General features: G+C 46.2%; 3 protein-coding genes across 8 annotated transcripts in view; 2 read left to right on the forward strand and 1 right to left on the reverse strand.

Annotated features, from left to right (window-relative positions):
- Nucleotides 1-240: 240 nt before the first annotated feature.
- HIF1AN (hypoxia inducible factor 1 subunit alpha inhibitor) lies at nucleotides 241-10,100 on the reverse strand. Of its 3 annotated transcripts, XR_012623993.1 has the most exons (9): nucleotides 9,887-10,087; nucleotides 8,475-8,725; nucleotides 7,073-7,221; nucleotides 5,231-5,376; nucleotides 4,654-4,760; nucleotides 4,205-4,268; nucleotides 3,856-3,966; nucleotides 3,679-3,769; nucleotides 241-2,673 (listed from the first exon to the last, which is right to left on the reverse strand). XR_012623993.1 is itself a non-coding variant. In XM_074830798.1 (8 exons), exons 1-8 carry the CDS (start codon nucleotides 10,064-10,066, stop codon nucleotides 2,629-2,631), a joined length of 1,053 nt encoding a protein of 350 aa, XP_074686899.1. In that variant the 5' UTR covers nucleotides 10,067-10,100; the 3' UTR covers nucleotides 241-2,628. The 3 variants fall into 3 exon arrangements, 2 of the variants coding, with proteins under 2 accessions (XP_074686899.1, XP_074686898.1); XM_074830798.1 differs by lacking the exon at nucleotides 3,679-3,769 and having other exon boundaries at nucleotides 9,887-10,100; XM_074830797.1 differs by lacking the exons at nucleotides 241-2,673; nucleotides 3,679-3,769; nucleotides 3,856-3,966; nucleotides 4,205-4,268 and adding an exon at nucleotides 4,290-4,546.
- Nucleotides 10,101-13,979: 3,879 nt separating this feature from the next.
- Nucleotides 13,980-17,750, forward strand: NDUFB8 (NADH:ubiquinone oxidoreductase subunit B8). The gene is made up of 5 exons (XM_074830799.1): nucleotides 13,980-14,090; nucleotides 14,266-14,392; nucleotides 15,014-15,113; nucleotides 16,709-16,864; nucleotides 17,521-17,750. Exons 1-5 carry the CDS (start codon nucleotides 13,991-13,993, stop codon nucleotides 17,611-17,613), a joined length of 576 nt encoding a protein of 191 aa, XP_074686900.1. The 5' UTR covers nucleotides 13,980-13,990; the 3' UTR covers nucleotides 17,614-17,750.
- A 2,267-nt stretch (nucleotides 17,751-20,017) lies between these two features.
- Nucleotides 20,018-25,351, forward strand: part of SEC31B (SEC31 homolog B, COPII coat complex component) — a 37,955-nt gene continuing 32,621 nt past the window's right edge. For all 4 annotated transcript variants that reach the window (XM_074830801.1, XM_074830802.1, XM_074830803.1 and 1 more), the window contains exons 1-2: nucleotides 20,018-20,107; nucleotides 24,737-24,825. In XM_074830801.1, the coding sequence (XP_074686902.1) occupies nucleotides 24,747-24,825 (79 nt within the window). In that variant the 5' untranslated portion in view covers nucleotides 20,018-20,107; nucleotides 24,737-24,746. The remainder of the gene's footprint in view (nucleotides 20,108-24,736; nucleotides 24,826-25,351) is intronic.

Raw genomic sequence — 25,351 nt, forward strand, 5'->3', positions numbered from 1 at the left:
TGTTGACAGCATTCAAGGATAGCATCTTATTCCCAGCTTTCCTTTCAGGCTTACAGAAATAGTATGGGGAAAGTTATGAAGATGCAAAATAATGCAACTGGTATTGCTGTTTTGAAGGCAGTTCTGGAGACCAACAGCTTTCACCAGTGAAGAACACAAGTGGAGTTATTAGAAAGACTGAAATGTAGCTTTATACACACATCTCCTTATACAGCCACTCACAAAATAAAAGCCACACAGTTCTGTTGTTCAACATTGGTTGTATTTAAGAACTACACTTCAGAAGGTACCGTGTGTTTGTCACACCCCACCCCCTGCACACACACCCCTAGCAGAGAACACACACAGCTTCCCAATACCATGGCAAGGGGCATTGAAAGCACAAGGTGAAAAGGGAAGGGGGGGAGGGGGGTGGAGTCAGTCCATCAGTGCATTGTAAATGAGCTTTCACAAAGTCAAGTGCAGCAAAACCTGTTCAGACACTTTAAAAGTTAGACCTTTGGCAAATAAAGAAAAAAAAAAAAGGATCCTAAAGTTCTGTAAGTACCATTCTCTCTCCACACGGGATACGAACTCCCACCCTGAGCTTCAAGAGTTGATGGTGTCTAACAAGTAGTCCTGGAGACTACCATGTGCTGAATAAATAGCACAGAGATGGGATTTCATTTGAGCATCTTTCAACCAAGGGCATGTGCCCAGGATTCCTGGGAAGGCCTTGCTTTTGGCCAGACTCAGCAGCTTACCCTTCTTCCCTACCTAACTGAAGGCTGAGCATTGATAAGTATCCAACTGAGTGACCTTCATCTGGATCTAACCACAGCTCTGGAGAGTCTGCAACTAGTAACATGGCAGTCAGACTACTCAGTGACACAGGCATACTTCCTAAACAAGGACCCTGCAGCTGCCAATTACACTTCATTTGTTCTGACCTGTAAAGCAGTCGGAAAACTAGCCCCTGGGATCTCCTGTTTGAAAAGCCTTTCAACGTTATGCAAGACAAGCTCCCGGCAAGTGGTGCATAAGCTGTCCCAGCAAAAGATGGGACCTGAGGCCAAAGATGGAGCACTTCTTGAGCAGCATGTTCTCAACACATTTATCAGAATCCCATGTCAGAACAAGCCCCAAAGAACAAGAGGGAAAACACTGGGAAGTCTCAATAGAACAAATTCCCCACCATTCTCTGGGATGAGATATATGGGCTGTGAAACAGCTTCTCTCACCTCTAGCTCTTGGGACCCATTACAACCGCATCAAATACACAAGACCTTTGCACCACCCCCCAAACCAGGGACAGCAGTGCAGCACACAGGAAATAAAAACATCCATATGAGGCTGGAAAAGGAGGAGGAGGAAGAGGAAAGCAAAATGAGTTTTCAAGGTGATTGCTGAGGACTCTTAAAAGAGACTTGTATGGTTCCTGTGCCCTGGTCTTGTGACTTCCCAGCCTGCCATGTCAAGTCCCGGAACACAAAAAGGATCAAGATAAACTTAACCACATTTAAACAGAAAGCCCTGATCTCTTTCACATGCCTGTACAAGGAAGGGAACCACACACTGGCATGGATTTAACTGATGGACAGGAGCCACACAACATCACACAAACATGCGCACCTGTGCGCAGCCACACACACTTGAGTTCTTGCTGTTTCAGTAAAAAGGGCACTTTCCCATGTTACTCCAAGGAGCCAGCACCCCTGGTAGGGAGAAGGAAGGCTCTGTACCTATCTGACACTGCATTTTGACAGTCTAGCTCGGCACCCCTGGGGAATTTAATTTAAAAATGTGGCTTAATTATTCAAGACTTGGAGAGTGCCTTGGCATTTATGCATCTCCCTTCATAACGCTACATCCCCTTTTAACCACACTGCAGCTTCAGAAGAGTGGGAGAGAAGCCTTCGCTCTCTAGAGAAAGCTGTCAGAAAGGAGATTTATCTAGACTCCTACAACACAGATTTTTATTTGGAGAGCATAGGATTTGGCACTCACACACTAGATGAATCCACTCTGATCTCTACCCTGTACTAAGTCCAAAGCATAGATGTCTTATTCAATAACTTGAACCATTTGTCCATTTGCTTATCACACACAGGCCATCTCACATGTTTCTGTTATACAAAAAGGTGACAGAGTTGAGCATGGACAGGTCCTCTAAACAACAGAGGACTGTGAAACCTCTCACTTCCCATCTTACATCCACTGCAGGCACCAACACATAAACCCAGCCAGGAGGTTCAAACCCCATGAGGCTGAAGGAACAAGATCATTCCCGGTTCTCCTCCAAACTCTTCTTCAAATGCCTGAAAACCCTGAAGCAACACATCCGAGTGACAGAAGCCATGCTCCTTGTTGTGGCAAACAGGGCAGAGGGACTAAAAACAAGTTAGTGAGCATGAATCCAGTTTCCAATAAGTGCAGACTCTTTCTTGGGAGGTTCGGTTAGATGAGAGTGGAGGATGAATGGGGTACTAACGGTTTTTCAGTTCCAGTAGCCCCCTTTATTGTTGTGGGGCAGGGATGGGCCAGGAAACCCATCAGTCTGTTAAGTGCTGCGTGCAATACTAGCGCTCAGTATCTTCCATTGCTCGTGAACAAAGCAGCTCCAACATCAGTCACCCAGGCAGCCAGGCATTAGTCATACCGTCCCTTAATCATCATATTCAACAAGGGACCCACCTGTTCAAAGCAAAAACAGATCATTAGCTGGGACAGTTACACAGAAATGGCAGCTGCAGAGTCTGCTCCCTCTGCATCACAACCTTATGAGCTGAGCGGCCTAGGGCAGAGGATCTCAGCACACAAACTGAGCCTAAGGTACACCGAATCAGTTTCAAAGTATTTCCTAGCGAAAACTCTGGGGCACCCTTAAGTACACCCTCTAACACCCTACCAAAATTGCAGGGTTCTCTGCCAACACCCAACTTTAGCTATCACCAAAACACTGTATACACAGTATTTGAGACTTTTTCACTTCCCACCTTATATTTGTGATTTCTCAGCAAATGCTATTAGAAGAAGCCAATAGTCATCAGGGGTTGTGCTTTTTGCAAGGCAGTGAAGGAACATTCTTACTCACTGAATCCTTGGGGTCACTTGGAAGGAAGGCTAGGACTGACGATTTTGCTAAGGTTTTGGTTTCAGTCAAGACCACTCCCATTCCTCAGCACTGCCTGATCACTGGGGGAAGTTCAGCACGCTATGGCAGTAAGATAATCTCAGGGAAGAGGCATGATCTCACAAGTGCGCTAAAGAGAAGTTGCTGCACAGTGGTAACGGTTACAGACCATGAAAACATTTCTATTCACACCCAGTATTTCCACTTTCAGAACAGCAGGAGATATTCAAATGTATACTCTTAGTACTTCAATCTGGTTTTTTGAAATACCAGTTGGTTAAAATTGCAAAGAATTCGGAGGGGATGGAGATGTGTGTTAAGGGGGAAGCACATAACTTAGTAGAAGAGATTTCTCTTATTTAAGAGGTTTGGATTTAACAGGTAAAACAGTTTCTTTTTTTTTGGCAAATACTGGGTATCACTGCTGCCCAGAAAGCTAAGGAGAGTTTCAGAGCAACACTTTCCTGGCAGTGCCAAAAGCCAAAGTACATCTTCCCCCACATACAAGAACAACTACTCCATTGTCTGTAGTGGTCCTCTCCAGAATTATAATTTAAAGAGCTTGCCTTTTTGTAGCCAAAGGACCTCTGAAGACAGCAGGAAGAACCATTCACAGCAACAGAGCAACCCTGCTTTCTCCTACCCTCATTGTGACACCTGCAGAGCCAAATAGTTGGCATCTCGAGTTTTGCATTAAACCATAATGATTTCAACAGCAGTGACTATATGGCTCTTTTTTGTACCTCTTGTGGATTTCCTAAGGCTTCTCCCAACATCTTCTCAATGTTCCTCATTATCGCCACTTTCTGATGAGCCTTTAATGGATATTCAATTCTCTTTGGAGTTGGGGCACCCTGAAATATCAAAAATAGCTCATTGCACGCTTCCTGAATTGGTAGATTATTCCACCTTCTCCCAGTCACCCAGTTTTTCACACACCACTCAAAAGGGAGAAAGTAGCTTTCAGCTTTAAAGCAAAAGATTTGGTGCAATGAAGTTCTCATATTGGCAACACATGCCAATACACCTCTACCTGAAAAAATCCTCTGGGAGAGAGCTATCCAATCTGTGCAGGAAGGTGCTTGTACTCACCTTGTACCAGAAGTTCACAGTGATGGTAATCCCCCCATTCAGGAGAGACTCAATGTGGTGCCACCTGCATGGAAACCACACAAAAAAAGAAAATAAACTATCACTGTAGCTTAGTGAAATACCTTGGATGGATGAGTTCAGACAGCACTAGACAAGCCTTGCCCTATATCTCCATCATCAAGACCTCAGAACTTCTGGAAAGCTCTCCTTAAATACAGATCCTTTTCTTGCACACATTACTGGAGTACTCGCACAATAATGTAGCGTCAGGGAGAACTGGCATCCAACAGACAGGAAGCAGAAGCAGACTGGCCCAAGATATCACAGAACATATCCCACTTGCTGGAGAAGTCAAAACAAAATTCTCTTAAGAGCCAACCCAACACTTCAAGCAGAAAACCCTTTAAACCTGTTTGATGGTCACTGTGCAGTCCCACCATACTTCTTACCAGTACATAGGTATGTATAGCACATCTCCTGGACCCACCACCGTCTCATAGCCAACCACGCTCCGGAAGTTCGGAAACTTCTCATAGTCAGGATTGTCAAAGTCCACCTAACAGAAGAAAACATTAAGAAACTCAGAACTTCCTGCAATAACAGCCCTCATTATCAGCTCTCAGTATCAAATCATCCTGATCTTCCCTATTCAGCTTTTACATTTCCATTTGTGTCTTAACTCCATTGAGAAGTCCTGCAGTACCTCCAACTTAGACAGGAGTCCTGCAATTTGTCTCTGAGCAAATCTGTATTAGACCGAACGATCAATGAAACAGAACAGAGAAAATAGCAACTGCAGCCCAGCTGTGCTATCAGTAAGGAGATGTTTATAGCCCTAGCTCTTCCAAGTCAGGACCAGACACAAACAGAAACACCACCAGTCGTTTCATCTATTCTCAATGTATTCACCAGTTAACAGATCTGAACACGTATGCAGCTTTAATTCCAGTGTAGTTTCCTCCCAGCTAGCATCTTTACAAATGTCTTTTTTTGGCATGAGGCAGAGAACAGATCTGCTACTCTCACCTGGCTCTGTCTGTCACACGGATGGTGCACAGGATAAGGGTAGAGGCATTCAAACTGATCAGGAGGGAACAAAATACACCTCTTGTAACCCTTAATCTGAGCGAAGAAGTTCTGCTGCTCATCATAATGAGCTGGTGTCACATTCCCTACACAGAGAGAAAAGATGATAATCAAGACACTCTCGTGTACAGGTATGAAAGACAGAAGCAAGTTATATTCCTTGCTAAAGACAGTAAATATGCTCCCACATATTCAGAAAACTAAACAAGGAAAATGACCAGAGGAACAGCACAAACTGGTCACTATCAGTCAGCCTTTATTGAGCAGTTGCTATTCCACTTAATTTCCGTTCTAAATCCATATTCAGCACCTTATGGTCTACAGGATTAGGATTTCCAGCTTGTTTCCAGGAACAGCAGATAGTGAATGTTGACAGGAAGCTTTTTCATAAAACACTCTGTTTAGATGACAAGTTGTAGCATGGACTTTCAAAAATTATTAGTCTAGAGGAAAGGAGTCTAACAGTCTGATTTTGAAAAAAGTCCTAGTAGTTTTGCAAGACAACAAGTAAACAAATCTCTTTGTCACTGGGGCTCCTAATAGCACCTCATCAGTCTGAAGCTTGACTGTCACCACTAGATCTTAAATTTAATCAAGTCTTTACAGTGGGACATTTTGTACCCCTCACAACCACATTTTTCAGGCTGTTTGCCAATTCAGATATTACTCTTTTAGCTTGTTCTTTATATGTATTTTCACTAAAGAAAATTAAGATAACCCATATCTTCATTAAAAAGATCATACAATCACATGCTCCTGTAAAGACACTCCTTTTTCTAGCACACACTAGTTCAAGACAATGCCTTGGTTCCTGTGCATAACCTGTTAACAGGATTTTAGTGATCATATTATGATCTCTAGGGAAGTGTTGGTGCAGTGCTTTTATGTGAAGTTCTCTTCTCTCAACTAGTAAAACAAGTGGCAAAGACAAACTACAGTAAGTTGAGTATGACTTGTTGCAAAGGGGAAAAAACATCTGCTGTCAGAACTGAAGAGCCATGAGTTACCAAGTAATTATAACTGGATGTGACAGCCACACTAAGTATAGGCCATCCCACTTCACAAAACTGTGTATGTTCCTTGCCCAGTTACTGAAGTTACTTTCTATTAGAATGCTCTCCTCATCAACAATGTAGTAGTACCTCTGTCTTCTAAGGCACCTGCCTATGAGTCAGTCTCCACATGGATTTGGAATTCCACTCTATCCAGATATTTTTAGGATTTATCCATCTTCAAGTTCTCCAGTGCCCTCTAACCTTCCAAGAAGAAATTCAGCTCTTAATTGAAAGGGAATTCCTCACCACATTGTACCAGCTCAAATAAGAACAAATGCTTCACAGAATAATCAACATTTCCTCCTGGGTAGATGTTGGACATGCTGAGAAAAGCCCAGAAGACTAACTTTGCTCAACTTGCAAACCCTTTTGCATTTTACATCTGCAGACTCCAAGCATTTTAAATCTACAGCATCTGAAGTATTCAAACAATAAACAGGTTTTAGAACATGATTAACAATTACTGAAAACAGTCCTACCAGCATCACACAGAGCCCTCCCATGAGCAGATTATATCCAGGCACTCACAGTACATCCCTGGGGAAATACAGGCTATTCCTTTGGTTGTTTCCTCTCTATAACACAAGTTAAGTTGTGGCAACAGTCCCCTCCCAACTCAAAGCTTTAAACTGCCTGCTCTGAAGGAACACTTAAGAAACTAGTGGAAAATCCATTTGAAAGACCTGGAACTGAAATACAGCAATGCTGACCAGAGGAAACTCCTTACCTTCCATACCAATAAGAAGCAAGTTAGAAGTCAGTTGACCCCAGCCACGTTTCCCTTGCTGCTTGTTAATCCAGTTCCAGTTGAAGCCAAGGAAATCCACCACAATCTTCCTTCCAACTGTGTCATTCAGGGTTTGCTGCAGATATAGCCTGTATTTTCCCAGAGACAAGCAGAAATTAAGTATTACGCTTCGTCATGAACAAAAAAATGTATCTCTGCATCTCTTCAGCAAGATTTCAAAACAAAGAGACATAACTCCTAGAGATTCTGGTCTATCACCACACACCATAAACACCTGTGGAAGTAAACAGTTTCAAGAAGTCCCCAAAGTTTTCTGAAAGGTTTCCTGGTACAGAAGGGAACAGAACTCAGTTCTGCTTTAACAGACACAAGGGAAAAAGAGAATTTTAGAGCAAGAACAACCCCCTCGCAGTGCACGAGGAGGAAACTGTAAACAGACTGGCCACTATCAAATATCAAACACACTCATGAATAATTGCCAAATAAACGCCACCATTCCAACTCATTTGTGGTAAGAGTTATCTCTTCTACTAGAAGTGCGTGAAGGCAAAAAAGGGCTCAGGAAACCCAGCATGTTTCCGTATCAAGTTACTTTAAAGCCACGTTTGCATTTAGACGTAGAGGATCAGAGGAATCAAACATCTGTGTTAACAATTGCAGTATTACAGACTACTGTCTGCAATGCTGGAAGAAAAATGCATTTTTAAGCTTAAGGACTGCCTTCTCTCTTGGAAAAGCACACCCAAAGCTGAGAAAGAAGAGAAAGGGACAGCCAATAAGTGGACATGAACAGAGTTGCTTCCAATTATGACACAATTAAGCATCTGTAAGTCCTTTTAGAGGGCTGGTGACTGATAAAATTAACTGAGGGTTTAAGTACAGTTGCTAATAGTTATATTCCATATAAATGTGAAGCTCCTCTCAGTAACTTTCAGCTCTGTTAGTGGTGTAGACCATCACCACCACCAAATACACAGCACATATGTAACTTTTTCTCATCTTTCTGAGAGAGACGGTTAGCACCAGCTGCCTTGGTATTCTGTAAAAAAGGCCAAGTGCCATAGCCTGTACTTTTTCATCAGATAACTAAGCTCCTCTACCAATACCAGAGTCTGCCAAAAGAAAGTGAAGCTTAAGGCTTTCTTTATCCAAACGCTGCCTTGGATAGAGAAGGAAAAAAAAAAAAATCTCTGCAGACAATGTGAACAATTTGATTAATGATGGTATGACATTTTAATCAGGTAACAAAGCTGCTGTCAACTAGCAGACCTGCAGAAAAAGGCTATAAAAAAAAAGTTTGAAAGGTTTTAATCATCAACACTCACTGAAGAGAAACTTACCCCCTACTCAGATCTGCAGAAATGGAGAAACCTCCACTTACCTCTCAGCACTCCCTTTTTGTTGTATTTCTTTGAGTCTGTCCACAAACTCAGCAAACTTCATTTCTTCCCTGCTTGACTTGGGTTTGAAGTTCTTAAAATTGGCCATCTTTTTCTCATCATAGTACAAAAACTTGTGTGTGCTGGCACTATACACTGAGAAGTCCCCATTGCCAATGTTTTCCTGGAGGTAGTCCAGGTCCCATTTCAGAGCAGGATAAACCAGATTTGTATCTGTCAGCACCACTGGCTCCTGGAGAGAAACAGGAAGTTTACTGATTCAAGGACCTCTTGAACTTGAGAACCATCACATTTATTACTGCAACCACACAAACTCTCTTTGAAAATGGGGAATTGGAAAAAACATTTACAGTAATCAGATACCTTGGTCTGGGGAAAAACACATGCAAAACATGACAGGAAGATTTAGGAAAGTGGTGGCCTCCTTCTACAGCAAGCTCCTGGTAGCAATGGGACAGATTCCACTATCTGCTTAGCTAATCTCTAACACGTGAGATTAGGCAAACGCTAGCTGGGAACAGTTTTAGGCCTGCTTGGTCCTGTCACGTAGCAAAGAAACAGTAGATTCTGTCTGGTCACTTCCAGCTTCAGCTATGAAGGCGTAAATGCTGGCAGAAAGATACCTCTGAATCCAGAAACAGAGACAGCCCTCATCTCTTTCCTCAGAGGATCACAGATAACCTTCAGCCATCAAAAAACTGACATTACCCCACCTCTTCTACACTAAAAAAAAAAAAAACCCAGAAGGAAGACAAAGGACATCACCTATCTCATCACCTATAATTAGTAAGCAACCTAAACAAGAATGACAGCTGCTGTGTTTCCAAGCTGTGCATGTACAACTTCCCTTCTTACAGGCTTTTTTTTAAAAACAACAACTAGCAATCCTACCAAAAGGAGATTGAGCTTGTCAGAACTGATACAAGAGCCGCTAACGCAAGGCAACCTCCACGTCTGTGGTCACTCTCACTTAGAAAATAACCACCACGTGCCCGTGGTTTTACACACTTCCACGATTTCCATCCGGACAACAAAGCACTTAAAGCAAACGCTTCCTGCAAACTTCACAACTCAACGCTGTGGCACCGAAAAGAAATGCCCACTACCACTAAGAGGAACAGGACAGGGGCAACAACCAAGCCCGCGCAGGGAGGGGGCACGGCGGGCGCTCCCCGACAGACAGCGCGGTAGCCCGGAGGGGCAGAGCCGGGACGGGGAGGTGACTACAGCCGGGACGGCACCAGGACCCGGGAGAGCCCCGCACGCTGCGAGCCGCTCTGCGGGCCCTGCTCTGCCCGGCCTGACGGGCAGGGCTGGCAGCCCCCGCGCCGCGGGGCACAAACCTCCCGGCCCCGCCGCAGTCCCTGGGCCGGGCCGCCGCTGCCCACCGCACCTCGTTCTCGATGAGCTCCTCGGCGCGGGGGTCGCTGTGGCTGAGCCGAGGGATGGGCCGCGTCTCGAAAGAGTAACGACGGAACTGGGAGTCGGTCCACCCGGGCCCTGCCGCTACCCCTGGGCCCTCCCGGCAGCCCGCGGCCGCCGACGAGGAGGAGGAGGAGGAGGCCGCCGCCATCGCCGCCTCCACCGGAGAACCCGGAACTAGAAAGCCGGAAGCGGAAGGTGCCCACCCGGGGCAACGCCGGAAGCGGAGAGAGAAGGCGAGAGGCAGAGGGGCACCATGGAGAGGGCGGCAAGGAGCGGCGGCGGCGGCAGCGAGCAGCGCCCCCGCGCGGGGGGAGGTTGGGGGCGACCTCTGCTCCCCTCGGCCTTTTGGCACTTTCCACGGTTTTTGGATATCTGTGAGAGCTGGGAGTCCGCGCGGGGAGAAGCCCACTACCGATAACAGAAAGGATCGTCTGTGAAGTCTTGTGCGGGCCTTCGCGGCCCTCAGTGCCCGGCCCTGTGCCACCCTGCGTGCCTTCAGCTGGCAGCCCCTTCCCCTCGAGGTCACCAGTAGATGACGGGGCATGCGTGCTGCTCCTTGGGAGTTGCTCCACTGCCATGTCCCTAATGGAAACAGCAAACTGTCCGTTGTCCTCACTCCGTCTACAGAAAACATACCGCTGTGTTTTGTGCCTGAAAACTATAAGTTTAATTAACATTTGCTACAAGAAAAAATATGTAGCACTGCTTAGTGTAACATCCAACTTTCAATCACAAATGGACATTGTGTGACTATATCATTTTACCAAGATTTCATAAATTGCATACCTAGGGCTGGAGCTATTGGATTTTTTTCTTAATGTATGTTTACTGGCTGAGACAAAGTTGACATTCTGCGTTTTATCTGGAAGCAGAAAGAATGATGATTGCTCTTTCCCAAGAATGACTGCCACGTGAGGCATCAGCTCTTGAGAAAATTTTGGTCTTTGGCATTCTCTGGAAGGAAATGGGAGACCTGGTTACTCAGGATATGGAGAAGGCTGAGGTACTCGACGAATTTTTTGCCTCAGTCTTCACCAGCAAGTGCTCCAGCCACACTGCCCAAGTCACAGAAGGCAAAGGCAGGGACTGGGAGAATGAAGAACGCCCACTGTAGGAGAAGATCAGGTTTGAGACCATCTAAGGAACCTGAAGGTGCACAAGTCCATGGGACCTGATGAGATGCATCCACAGGTCCTGAGGGAACTGACGGATGAAGTGGCTAAGCCACTGTGCATCATACTGAGAAGTCGTGGCAGTCCAGTGAAGTTCCCGCTGACTGGAAAAGGGGAAATATAACCCCCATTTTCAAAAAAGGAAAAAAGGAAGACCTGGGGAACTACAGGCCAGTCAGTCTCATCTCTGTGCCTGGCAAGATCATGGAGTGGATCCTCCTGGGCACATGGAAAATAAGGAGGTGACTGGTAACAGCCAACACAGTTTCACTAAGGGCAAATCGTGCCTGACGAACTTGGCGGCCTTCTACGACGGGGCTACAGCACTGGTGGATAAGGGAAGAGCAACTGACATCATCTACCTGGACTTGTGCAAAGCATTTAACACTGTCCTGCACAACATCCTTGTCTCTAAACTGGAGAGACATTGGATTTGACGGATGGACCACTTGATGGATAAGGAATTGGCTGGATAGTCGCACGCAAACAGTTGCAGTCAACAGCTTGATGTCCAAGGGGAGAGCAGTGACGAGTGACATCTTTGTTGGTGACATGGACAGTGGGATTCAGTGCACCCTCAACAAGTTTGCTGACGACACCAAGCTGTGTGGTGCGGTCGACACACTGGAGGGAAGGGATGTGCCATCCAGAGGGACCTGGACAGGCTGGAGAGGTGGGACCGTGCAAACTTCATGAAGTTCAACAAGGCCAAGTGCAAGGTCCTGCACATGGGTCAGGGCAATCCCAAGCACAAATACAGGCTGGGCAAGGAGTGGATTGAGAGCAGCCCCGTGGAGAAGGACTTGGGGATTAGTGGATAAAAAACTCATTATGAGCCAGCAATGTGCATTCACAGCCCAGAAAGCCAACCGTGTCCTGGGCTGCATCAAGAGGAGAAGTGTGGCCAGAAGGTCAAGGGAGGGGATTCTCTCCCTCTTCTCTGCTCTCGTGAGACCCCACCTGGAATACTGTGTCCAGCTCTGGGTCCCCCAGTATAAGAACAATATAGACCTATTGGAGTGGATCCAGAGGAAGGTCATGAAGATGATCGGGGGCTGAAGCATCTCCCTTATGAGGACAGGCTGAGAGAGTTGGGGTTGTTCAGCCTGGAGAAGAGGAGGCTCCGGGGAGACCTTATAGTGACTTTCCAGTACTTAAATGGGGGCCTGCAGGAAAGGTGGAGAGGGAGGGACTCTTTATCAGGGGGTGTAGGGATAGGACAAGGGGTAATGGTTTTAAACTGAAAGAAGGTAGATTTAGATTAGCTATAAGGAAGAAATCTTTACTGTGAGGGTGGTGAGACACTGGAACAAGTTGCCCAGAGCAGTTGTGGCTGCCCCCTCCCTGGCAGTGTTCAAGGCCAGGCTGGACGGGGCTTTGAGCAACTTGATCTAGTAGAAGGTGTCCCTGCCCATGGCAGGGGGATGGAACTAGATGATCTTTAAGGTTCCTTCCAGCCCAAACAACTCTATGATTCTATGAGTCAGTGGTTTTCATTTTACAGCAGGTAGATGTGCTGTTCTGTCTGTGTAGAGCTTTGCCTTCGTGAGAATAATGTAATCTATTTTCCTCTGTCCTTCCAAAATTTATTCATACGCTTAGTTTTGAGGAAAAGGAGTGCTGCTTCACCCTTTAAATCTACAGCGCTTCTCCTGTACAGGTTAAGAAAAATTTTTACAACATATTTGCAAACATATTTAGATGCTTCAGAATCTTGAACCACATCTGTGGAAGACTCAAACATAAGCCAGAAACTAAATACCCAGTGATGAAGAGCCGATGTAAGAAGCAGCTGACCATGATCCAACCCTGCAGCGAGGTCTGCGCCCACACGGCGCAGCTGGGAACTGAATGTCCCCACTTCCAGTGCGATTCTGCTCTCCCCAAAGCACCACGCGGTACAGAGGTGGGACAGTCACTGAACACTGCTCCCTCCAGCAGCCTCTGCACTGGAGGGTTAGGCTCTGAGTTAGTAACTTTATTAAATAACTAATTGACATACTAACTTTACTGCATAGTCAGTTGTAAGGGAGTTGGCTGAATTAAGACACTGTCCCTAAACCAACACGACGAGGCCTTTCTTTGGGATAAGTGAAAGGATCCTATGCTAGCCTGCGACTATGCCCCCACCTCAGGCACACTGTGTATCACACATATTTTTGTGGTTCATCACTATCTTCATTCAATTAGTAGGTTTGCAATTAATGTTGTTATTAGAAGGAATGACTTTTATGACAAATTGTCCGTGATAGTTTTTGAGCTGCAAAGGTTTATAATGTAGATTGTTATAGAGACATTACCCATTATGGCTGATGTGAATAACTGAAGGAAAATGAGTTCAACTACCACAGAGTTTACATAATGAAGTAAACTGCAAAATCCTTTAATGCTTATATCGATTTTATCTACAATAATATATTGCTTACATTTGAAGAATAGCATCACTAAATTAACATGCCATTTCAGCTGTTCACGTTTCCTGGCTCCACTGAGATAAGATGATTACATTCGGGTATTAACTTTAATAATATTGATACTGATAAAAGAAGGCAATTTGCATAACGCCGCCAGCCACGGCATCGATCCGATTGAGCATCGACCCAGCTGCTCCGCAGGAGGCTGTCCTGTGTCTGGAAGGTAATACCTGCCATCAATTCCCATTACCCCGCTTCAGATGATGACGGCCAGAGCGAAATATCGCACCGATGGCCTTTCCGTCCATTAGCTCTTATGTCAATGTTATAATAACAGCGGCTGATTAATTAATGCCCTAGACGGGGGGTTCGTACCCTGCAGCGCAGGCAGTGGCCGGGGTCGCTGCGCCCCCGCGCCAGCCCCGCCCCACCTGCGCTCTTCTGTCCCTACCGGCCACCGTCGGCCGCGCCTGCGTGCTGGGGGTGATGGCGGCGGCCGGGCTCCGCGGTGTCCTCTGGCAGCGGGCGGCCGCCCGGCTGTGGGCGGCGCGGGCCGCCGCGGCGGCGCCCCCGGGGGCGCGGGCGGGTGAGCGGGGAGACGGAAGCGCGGTGCCTCGGCCGGCGGCGGGGCGGGTGTCCTTGGGGCGGCGGGCCGGTGACTGGGGGGCCGGGGTGCGAGAGCGGCGCGACCTGCCCGGCCCGGCCTGGCTGCGGCTGCCGGCGGCGCCCGCGCCCACCCTGCCTTGTTGCTCTCCCGCCAGCCTCGGAGATGTCCAAGGACCTGTTGCCCGGGCCGTACCCCCGGACACCGGAGGAGCGGGCAGCCGCCGCGAAGAAGTACAACATGCGGGTGGAGGACTACGAGCCCTACCCCGACGACGGTTTCGGGTGAGCTGGGGGGTCCCGTGCCCCTGCAGCCGGGGAGCGGGCCAAGGCTGGCACCTCCCGGCTCTGCGGACAGGCGCTGCCGGCTGGGAGTCCCTGTTGAATGCCTGGAGATGTTGCGCTGTGAGCTTAGAGCTTTGAAGGCACACATCAGTGTTTTAAAATAGGAACAAGTGGAATGAGTTGGAGGCTTGTGTGAATAAAATACTGTATGAGACACTTCATAGGCTGTTGTAATACAAGGCTAAGAGGGATGAACTGAAAGCCATCTCTGGAATAAAGATTTTGGGATATATTTAAATGGTGGGGAATATTTTGACAGGTGCAAAATGCAGCACAACTAGGGTTCTGTATTTCAGTTAAGCTTGCATTTTCTTCCCACTAGTATAGCCCAAAAAGGCCACTTTGAGTAACACTATTTGTTACAATGACTGGTATCAAGGTAGTGATTGTGCTAATTCCATATACGTATTTTAAAAAGTGTGTATACATAGGAGTTATCAAAACAAAGTAATGTTGAAGTCTTCTGTTTCCATAGGCCTATCCTATAGTGTTTCCTTACAAAATGTATCTAAATTAGTACAGACTTCTTGTATATTTGGGTTTTTTGTCTGTTTCTCACAGGTATGGTGACTATCCCAAGCTCCCCGATAAGTCTCTGCATGAGAGAGACCCCTGGTACCAGTGGGACCAGCCAGAGATGAGGCATAACTGGGGAGAGCCGGTAGGAATGCTAGTACCACTTTTCAAGCTGCTAATCAGTGCTACTGTTATTAAATACTAACATGCACATCTTGTTAGTGCTTTCTGTTTAATCCTTTGTGTAACTGCTTTGTCAAGCACAGGTGTGTGTTGCCTATGCCAGCAGGGACAGTCAGTTGGAGGGAAACTTAGGCTGTGGTCATCAGGGTAATAATTTGAAAGTGCTGAGGACTGTTAACATCTTACTGAGGAAGGAGACTTTACAAACTTAAGTGTCTCTTTAGGAATAGGAAAGTCTCATCCATTTTCTCTGCCTGATGTGACTCAGTATAAGAGGTTAGTTCAGAATCATTTAGCAAAGAAGCCATCATTTGAGTCCTTTTAGTACAATGGAAGTAGCTATTGCTGCTTTATTGCTCCAGGGTTGTTTTGGGATAGAATACAATTAAGGAGGCTTTCTCTGAAGAAAGTTTGCAAGATATCCTTAAGACAAATGGATGAATAGAGCACTTACATTAACTTTCAAAATTTAAGTTCCTCAGACTCCTTGGTGGGAGTAATTTTTCAGTTAGTGCCTGGTCTTTCTGTGAATGGCTACAATCTAACTCTGATTACTGAACTTGGTAATTAACTTGAGCTCTCCTTACTAAAGTAGAGATTATGTAAGCATGTGTATGTAATATATCACAGTATAAACATGTCAGAGCATCATAGCAAGTGTACCACAGTAAAGTGCATGTTATAATGACTGTAGAAACGCATGAAAAAATCCATGGTGATTCTGTGTTGTTGTGGTGCTTCCTACAGGAAGCCTTGTATAGGTTCCCTTGCACATGGGGTTGGCAGTGGGGGACCAAGTGCAATATACTGGTGCATCCCAGGTGTCAGCAGATGCCTCTGTTTAGGCAACTGAGTTCTGCTCAGTCTGGCTCTCTGGGTTTGATGGCAAATGGCTCTGTGTGCAAAGGGGAAAGATGGGGAGCTAGAGGCAGTACTTGAGCTGCAAATTAATGGCTTCTCTGCCTTCATTAATGTGAAAGGAAACTATAGGCAGAAAATGCTTGGGACTTCCTTATGTGTACATCAAGGCAGAAGCTTAAAAGCCTTTCTGCTTCAATCAGGAAGGGCATTAGCTTGCTACCAGCCTTGCTTGTCATGGAGTAACAGTGCCAGGTGCTCTACCTGTTTTGAGTAACTAGCTTCCAAGTGGCAGGTAGTTGATGCTTTGTTTGAAATAACACTGCTATTTCTGTTTGGGTATGTGACTGAACTTCCATAAATGAGGGTACTGATTAATACTACGCCTTTTCAGCAGTGCTGGGGAACAAATCTAAGGTGGAGTGATTATGTATATAAATAAAATCTGCTGCTATCCTATAATTAAGCATATTGCCTGGTATAAGCATAGGATGGAATTTGGAGTCCTGAGTTTTCCTGTAAGTGACAATATGGTGTGACTGTAGGTAAATCACTTATCTCCTCTGTGGCTTTATCTCCACTGAGGTGGAGATAAAACAGCTTCTGGCAGTTTTGTGAGTGCTTTAAAGCACTGGTCCCTTGATAAAAGCAGTTTGAGCATTGTTGGTAAATGTGCAGCCATTTTTCTTTGTTCTTTAGATGCACTGGGACTTTGACATGTATCTTCGGAATCGTGTTGATACATCCCCGACTCCAGTTCCGTGGCACACCATGCGCAAACACTTCCTTATCTTTTTGAGTACCATGCTGATCATGTTTGGTCTTGGAGAGATCTATCCATCTTACAGGCCTGTGGTGAGTGATGCCTTTGGGTAAAGGGAGGAAAAGTAGCTGTGTTTCTTGTCACTGTTAATGCCCAGAAGGGTGGTTTTGCTGAAGCGGAGTGATGAGTGTGAATGCAAAACGCTGCTGCTGCCAGGGTGTGGCCAAGGGATGTCCTGTGGCCTCATTGAGCCTGAGCTGTTCTCTTGACTGCCTTGGCTCAGCTCACAGGTTCCACTTCATAGTGAGTAGGTCAGGGAACTAATTTTAAGCTATACTTCTTACAGTAGCTCTTTGCTCTAGGTATTCTCCTTCTCAGTGTGCATCTGATTGAGAGAGATCTTTTATCTCTTCTCCTGCCCTGTGTTTTCAGTTATCTCATGATCTAGATCGTTTGGAATGTACTTCTGAAAAATACATCAGAATACACAAACAGCTTGTGCATTATCCTCATGCTGAGACACAAACTGTTGGTTAAGATTAAATGCAAGACCACCTTGATGTTTCTGTTAAAGGACATGAGTTTATACGAAGAAGTGTGTCTCTGAACTTACTTTCCTGCTGAAGCACTTAAGAAATATAAGTTATAAATGACAAGCCTTGATTTGGGTGGGATGAGACATTTTGCCCTTACCCCATAATTTACTTGGTGAATGGCAAATTTGCCACTCTTTTATCTCTCCTTGTAGGGACCGAAGCAATATCCCTTCAATGACCTGTATCTGGAGAGAGGAGGAGACCCCAATAAAGAGCCACCAGTGGTGACACACTATGAAATCTGAAAGTTGAAGTGCTATGTTTCTCCTGTGTCAGCTCTGCTGAGGATGCCATCTTCTCTAGTGTTCACTGTGGCATATGTTAATGCTTGTTCTTCAATGTTCAACCACTAACTGCAATGAAATATATCGATGATACCTACTGTGCTAGTTGTCTTCTGTTGGTTTGAGAAGTCTGAACAATGGCCGATGAAATTGAATGACCTTTGCCATTTTTATAAACGGGCTAATATCTGTGGGGGAACGTTCTGAGTGCAGTCCTAGGACTGCTGCTAGCTTTTGTACCTTGCGCACAAACACTAGCTAAGCCTGTTTATGTAGGAGATATTGCCTGTTACCAAGTGGCGTGCTGCTTGGAGTTGAACTAGAGTGCCAGTGCTTGGGAGTCTCATACCGTGTGAATAACTGTCCATCCTTAGTGGGATTTAGTGTTGATCTCTTCCTGGTCTAGATGCCTTTTTCAGTGAAGCTTGCACAACCAGTAGGGAGCACTAGTGAGGCACAGAGCCTTGCAGTGTATAGCTTGAAGCTGAGCTCAGAGCTGTGGACAGCAGTGGTAGGAGAAGACTGATGAGCAAGTACGACACTGGCCAGACCTGTTCTGCTGTACCTGGGCTTTGGCCCAAGAGCACAGATGCCCAAGTTGCTCCTGTGTGGCCTGAGCTCATCCACCAGCATTGGAGTTCCATCTGACCCATGAAGTCTGCCTGTCTTACTGCAAACCACTGGTCTAGGGCCTCCTATGGCTTCATCAGCTGTTTGCTTGGGAAAGTTGTACATACAATTTTATTAAGCTCTGACATTTTTCTAGTGCTGCTCTTCCCTTAACATAATTTTTTCCCCTTGTTACTGAAGGAGATACCTTTAGTACTGATTTATAGTGAAAATTCTCCCAACTCCCCTGTGCTATGTCTTAACACCCCACTGTTTGGCTGTAGGAGTGGGTGATCACAGAAGGCTAAGGGCTTGGCCTCTTCTGGGTGCTTCCTATAAACTGGATGCTGTGCTCTGCTCTCAACATCCTGACATGACTCAGTGTTGTGCTTTAAGAGAAGAAGGTATTTGAAGATAGTGATTCATGATTTTTCAATCTATAAAGATTTTTAACCCCAGGTGTTAAAGGACATTTAGCTTGATCTCTGTGTAGGGGTTTCTATAAAGGTGTATGTTCAAGGGATTACATGATTGAATACTAGGACATACAAATATGTGTAAATAAAACTAACCTCTTCAGAGGTGTTGAACAATCACCATTCCTCCTGCCTTTAGTAAGCTGTCACCTTCTCTTCTAGTTATAGAAATGCTTGCTTTTAAATTATGGACAATGATGTTTTACTCTAGAAGGGTGGTTTTTAAGTAGTTTTTGAGCTGTGGGGACCTTGAAACTGAATTCTGATACAAAGTGTTACGTGGGGGAAAACACTTCTTAGGGATACTTGAAAAAGAATTGCCACTCCATAGCACTTATGTGACAGCACTATGTACAATGTTGTGAGAGTTGTAAGAGTCTTCAAGTAAAATCAAAATGATCGGGGCAGTAATGGCTGCCTTACCTTGGTGTGTGTAAGGTGATAATGCAGCAGTTACACAGAGGCAGGTTGAGGCCCATCCAGCTTATTGTGCTGCGTGCCACATGGCTGCCCTGCCCCAGCATTGTTTGCTGCCTCCTGCTTTGGGGAGTTTCACACCCAGTCCATATCTAACCAGTAGCTTAATGTTTTTTTTTTTTTCCATGGGGAAGGCATAATGGGCAGAGAACATGCCTCAGAAATCCTTAAAAATGGGTTTGTAATGTAGGCAAGTTTCTCAAAACAGAAGAGCTGTGGGGGGAAGAAGGTCTAGGTCCATCTGCGCATTTTTTCCCTGTCAACTAAAATGCTTTTAGGAAAATATATTTCTAAGCCATGCTCTTTTCCCTTCTGCATGCTCTCTCGGGAAGGCTTAAATCTGTAGCTGAGGCAAAGTTCTGAGGGGGGTGACTTCAGAGGCAGCAGACCCTGGCTCCAGCTAGTGTGTCCCTTGGCCTACAGCACGGACCATTTCGGACTAGTGGATGGAGCAAATTCAAGTATCTTAAAAACAGGAAAGGTGCCGGAGAGCCTCGTGGTTTGGGAGCCCTGTGCTGAGCCCCGGCTGCTGCCGGGGCCCCAGTCGTGGTGCCACGACTGAGGAAGAGACGCCCCAAAGCTGGGCAGGAGAGGCTGAAAGCACCCCTCAACACTTTCGGGACACGCCCGAAGGGTAGTAGTGGCCAAACCCCCCAAGGGGACGGGCTCCCGCACCCTGGGCGGTGGTGACGGCTCCCGCCCTGCGGCGGCCCCGGGGCTGTCGGCAGTACCACAGCGCTGAACGCTGGCGCCAGCGCAGGCGCGGCGGGGCGGGGCGGGCGGCGCTTCGCGGGCGGGCGCTTTTCGGCTCCCAGCGGCCACCGTCGCGAGGGCTCAGCTGCGGGACCGTTCGGGCTTGGGTCGACGGCGCGGCGGGGACGGCCAGCGAGCCGGTAAGGGCCGCCGCCCGCCTCCCCTCCCTCCTCCGCTCCGCTCGGCCTGACGCGAGCGGCTGCTCCTGCCCCGGCCGTCGCGCCCCTCAGCCCCGCCATCGGGGGGCAGGGGCCCGGGAGCCGCCCCCGGGCCGGCCCAGCCCCGCCCGCGGCCCCCCTGCCCTACCGCGCCCCGGGACCGGACCCCTCGCACCCGTCCTCCTCAGGCCCAGGCCTGCTCTGCTGCCCTGCCCGCCCCAGTGTCGCTGTGCCGGCTCTGTCCCCAGGTCCCGTGGCTCTGCCCCTACCCCTCTGCCCCGGGAGCCCTGGCGCTTGTTTCCGCTCCGCCGACGGGACGGCTTCTGGGCAGCGGCAGGCGGGGAGCGCGGCTGTTCGACCTGGGCCGCGGAGAGGCCTCTGGGGTAGCCGAGAGCCTGTTTGTGACAGCCGGCGTCCGAGGTCACTTCCTTCCTAGACTTTCCCTCTTTTTCGCTATCATACAGTGTAACGCTGCTGTGTGGAGCAAGCTGACTAGATATGTGGATACGCACTCCCATCCGTACAGTCCTGTGGCCCTTAGCAGTAGCTTTTGAAAGTGCTCAGAGCACAAGAAGTTTCCTTATATACTATGGGAGCTGTCATGGAGGAATGTGCTGAGCCCTGCCCTGCCCTGCAACAACCCCGCCTTGCAAACACCAATGATTAGCTGAGATTAGCGTCCTTGTGCCTTCTGCCTCTGTAATCGGGGTTTATAATAAGCATTTACAAGAACAGTCTGGCTATAGGGTGTTTGGGAGCTGCGAAAGGACAGTGTCAGAGCAATGCAAAGGGAAGGGGCTGTACAGAGATTTTAAACTGATGCTGGGGTGTGGAGACTGTAGGACCATTTGTATCTTAACCACTGTGTTATGGCTGAGAGGCCTTTTTCAATTCTTAAGGTGGCTGCCTGTCACCTAGGTGACCTTGGACAAGTCTTTTCTGCCCAAGTTTCACCTTTAGCTGAGGGGGATCAGGCTGTCAGCTTCTTTGTGTGCTGTGCTGGAAGTCCAATATCAGTAGGAACTGTTCAGAGAGGAATGGTTGGGTGCCCAGTGGCAGGAGGAGGATTGGGGAAGTCAGTAGGAGGGCATTTCTGATTGACAGTAGTTGGGTGGTGCCAGATAGAGATGGCTTTATAGGATGATAGCAGGGATGATTATTATGGCAGCTTTGAGGGTTAATTACCTGATACAACAACAAACAGTCTTTTAGGATGTATTCTAAGCCACAAATATTTCAAGTTAGTGTAGGTGAGGAATTTTTGCCTCTGTCAGCATTGCCCACGTGGTCTGTCATGGTTTGAGAGCCATGTGCTTTTACTTTTCACTGTTTATCTGTGTGCTCTCCATTTCCCAGTGGTGGGGAGTGCTCTGACCTGCTGGGTTTTGCTTTGCAGACAGTGTTACCTTTTAAGGACACTGTGCAGGAAACCATGGCTGGGGGAGGCTGGAGGGAAATGCTGCTTCTGTCCCATGACTCCTATTGGGGCTGAGGTTTGTTAATACATTAGATCTGTAATTTGATGTCTGTAGAAGGAGGAGGAATTGTCATGATTAATCAATTAGAGGTCCTGAGGAAAGTATGAGCTTTCTCATAAGTCTTAGATGCTAATTTGGGAGATGACAGCAGGTGGCAATCTCTCCTTAAAAATTCTGTGGAAGAATTCGATGCTTATGAATTTTTCTCATGCAGCCACAAGAGGTTGCTAAAGATGGGCTTTTTCCTGCTTTAAGGATCGTGAGTCCTATCCTGGATACAGACATGCACAGTGTGTAGAAGGATTGCTTCTCTTAAGAGAGTAAGACTCAAATCAGGCTTTTTTTCCTTCCAAACTCAGAGCCCACTGATTTAAGGAGGAGATGCTGTTGCATCCCCGCAGAACCTTAGCTGCAATAGAGCAGAACTGATAGGAGGTGCTTAAGAGATGGTGTGATACAGTGATGCTGGCTTCTTATGCATCTCCTGTGGGCCTTCTCAAGTCTCTTGGCACTGCTGCTGCTTTGCCTTGAGAACCAGGGACACAGTGTACTTGTCTGATACCTATGATCCAGCATTTCTCCCGTTGTTCTGTTGATACTGAGCCACTCTAAATGGTGCCTTGTTTGCTTTCCTATGTCTGGGTGAGTTATCATGAGCAAGACACTTTACCTTCATGTTCTGTCCTGACTTAAGTTTGTGAAAAGAGAACAGTGATGTTGACTTTCTTATGCAAAATGCTCTATTGACAAGAGAAGCTGGATAATTGATCAGTTCTGTTCTGCGTGTTTTTTGTGGCTTGTCTTTGTTTGCATGTTAAATGCAAATTGTGCCAGCCATGTAGTCCAGTACAGAGGGTAAGGAGTGAGAGCTCGTACCGTTCACCTGGCTAAGTTTGTGATGGTTGTGCGCTTCATTGCTTCCTTACCAGCTAATTTACTAGAGGGAAGAGGTCTCTTGGCCACTGTCTACTGATGTTCGCAGGGGAGTTGCCCTTTCAAAAGCCAAGCAGCAGTGAGGCCTGTATATACAGACAGCTCCTACAATTGATGGATTGTAACTGGAGGAGGAAGAGGCAAGAAAGGGACTGGTAAGGAACACACCAGCTGTCCTGCTCCCCCACATCAGTGGAGTCAAGTGGTGCTTTGTGCAGTAGGGTGTTGCTAGCAGGTTCACCTGACTTCTCCTGGGGATGTTTTCATTGAAGAGAGAGACCTGGACAGTGTTCCTGTGCTGGTATGGGAGACAAATGAGTAGGCAGCAGAACTTCGTGGCAGAGAGAATGTGATGGAGCCCTAACGAGTGCTCTGCAAAGTGTGTCCTGGAAGATGGGAAAGTAAACGTTAGAGGTCTGTTATGGTGCTGAGGAGGAAATGACCTTTCCACCTTTGTTCCTGGGTTGCATGAGGAAATAGTTGCACTTGTCTTATTGTACAAGAGTTCCGTTCAGATTGCTCTGGGCCTCAGCTAAGTTGGAATAAGGTTAATTTGAGAATACTTTGAGCTTTGGGAGATGCTACTGCAGACTAATGCTAAAAAGCATTAAATAAATTCTAATCAAACAGCATGTCCTAATAGTGCATGGTGGAGAGAGAGGATCCCCTTAGCCTCTGACTGGTGGTGGAGAAGAAACCCTCAAAAGAGTGTGGAGCAGTTAGCCAGGAGGTCCAAGCCGAAGAAGCAATGCTGACCAGATTTTCCTTTGTGTGGGCCTCAGGAGGCTGTAGCTTCATATAAGCCACAAGATGATGAAAGGCTTTTTCAGAATTGTTTTTCTGGGGGGGGGGGGGGGGATGGTTTGGCCAAACAGTGGGCTAGCCACAGCAAGCTACCTTTATGAACTTGGGTAGAAATAAACAACCAAATTCTGGCCCGAGTAAGGCCAGACTCTGAAGCACTGACACTTGTAGCCCTGTATCTGAAGAGAGGGCCACATGATGCAGACTGTGGTTTAACTGTCAGCCTGGCTAACACAAACAGTGTCAAGTAACCAGGAGAGGTTAATCAGTGAGCTGGCAAGATGCAGTGTTTTGCTGTGCTGCCTGCTGACAGTTTTACTTTATTCAGCATGGTATCATCTGAGTGCATAGTTAGCAGCTCTGTTTAGCTGGAGTTAAAAGACTGCACTGCAACCAAGCTTGAAGGTTTAGGAAATGCTCATGAGAGTCACCCCGCTAGCCTGTAATTGGTATGTCCACATATTGTTTATGTTACTGACATGCCTAGAAGGCCTGGGCATAGTCTGGAATGCAGAGGTGCTGGGTGCTTTCTCCTCAGAAAGAACAGGATCCTACATGGAACAATAATTTTTATTTATATGCAGTTTTGCAGCCTTCTGGCTGTTGTTTGACTTTCAATTATGCCGCTACATTATTGCCCAACTAATTTCTCTCCAGTGATATGGGGAAGTTGTGTTCCCATTTTACAGGTGTCAGTTGATGTATCCAGAGTAAATAGAAAGAACTGTTGTCAGAGATGAGATTGAAACCCCGTTCTTCTGGATTGCTTCTTTTCACCTTCTACCATTTAGAAACTCAAGCAGAAAGTAAAATTAATTTTTCCTTTTTGTTTCTCAGAGGAATGAGAACAAAGTACATTAACTGAATTGGCACATGATAGCATTGCACTTTGTTTTCTGTTGCCACGTCACTTTTCTGTTGGAATTTAGCCTGCCCTGAGATTCTTTCTGCTCCCTTTTTGCCTATGTATATACTGGCATCAGCTTGTTCAGAGAGAGCAACTAGTGCTTTGCAAATACATTTGTTTAAATTAATTTCTGTAGCTGATTTAAACCAGCCTGGACTGAAGACTTTAGTATGTTGTTTAATTTAGATCCCCTTCCTTTTACTGAAACTCTCCTGTAATTTGGGTATATGAAAGAGATCTATATATGAAAGAAAATCTGGAATAAGACATATGGGATTGTTTGGGGTTTTTTTTCATTAATTCTAAAATACCCTAATTCTTTCTTGTGAAAGCGTATACACTAGCTCAGGAAGTAACAAGTAACTTCTCTCTGTTGAGAGTGATTTGTTTGCATGGTACCTTTGTTAGGGGGATATCCTGTTATCAGTGTGATTATTTTCATGTTGACTTTATCCCGCTGTTCTAACCACTGTGTGATATTTCTTCTAGAGCCTAGAAAATGAAGCTAAAGGAAATTGAGCGAACAGCTGTCCAGGCATGGAGTCCAGCAAACCACCACCCCATTTATCTAGCAACAGGTAAAGTTCTTCACAATTTGTGAAAATTAAAGTATGAGTCACAGAGAGATTTTATGTAGAGTTGTATTGTCTTTCATTTTCAACAATTCCCACCTTAATAATCTCTGAAAAACTTACAAGCAATATATTGAAAACATTGCAGCCTTATTTTTTTTTAAAGTGACCTGTAGAGGATTGTTTGTGTGCCCAGCTTTGACACCTTAAAAGCCAGTGATTTTTTCAAAGAGTGAATACGTGGCTTTTTTGATCTAACTTCTAATTAAGTCCACATGAACTCCAACACCTGCTTGCTATAAAAAATAAACCAAAATAAGGTTACTTGGTACGTCTGTGAAAACAAAAAGTTCATTCTAATCATGCTTATTTAAGCTCACTTTTACTTTGTAGGTCTTCAGACATTATCACGTGGTTTGACAATCAAATAATAGAAATCTCTTGTCCCTAAAGTTGCATGTTTCAGTTATCATTGGATTTTCAATATTTCTGCAAAACCTTAAATTTGCATTTTGTTGATATTATTCATTAT

The sequence above is a fragment of the Strix aluco genome, chromosome 7 (genome assembly GCF_031877795.1).
Source record: "Strix aluco isolate bStrAlu1 chromosome 7, bStrAlu1.hap1, whole genome shotgun sequence".
In the NCBI taxonomy this organism is placed as follows: domain Eukaryota; kingdom Metazoa; phylum Chordata; class Aves; order Strigiformes; family Strigidae; genus Strix; species Strix aluco.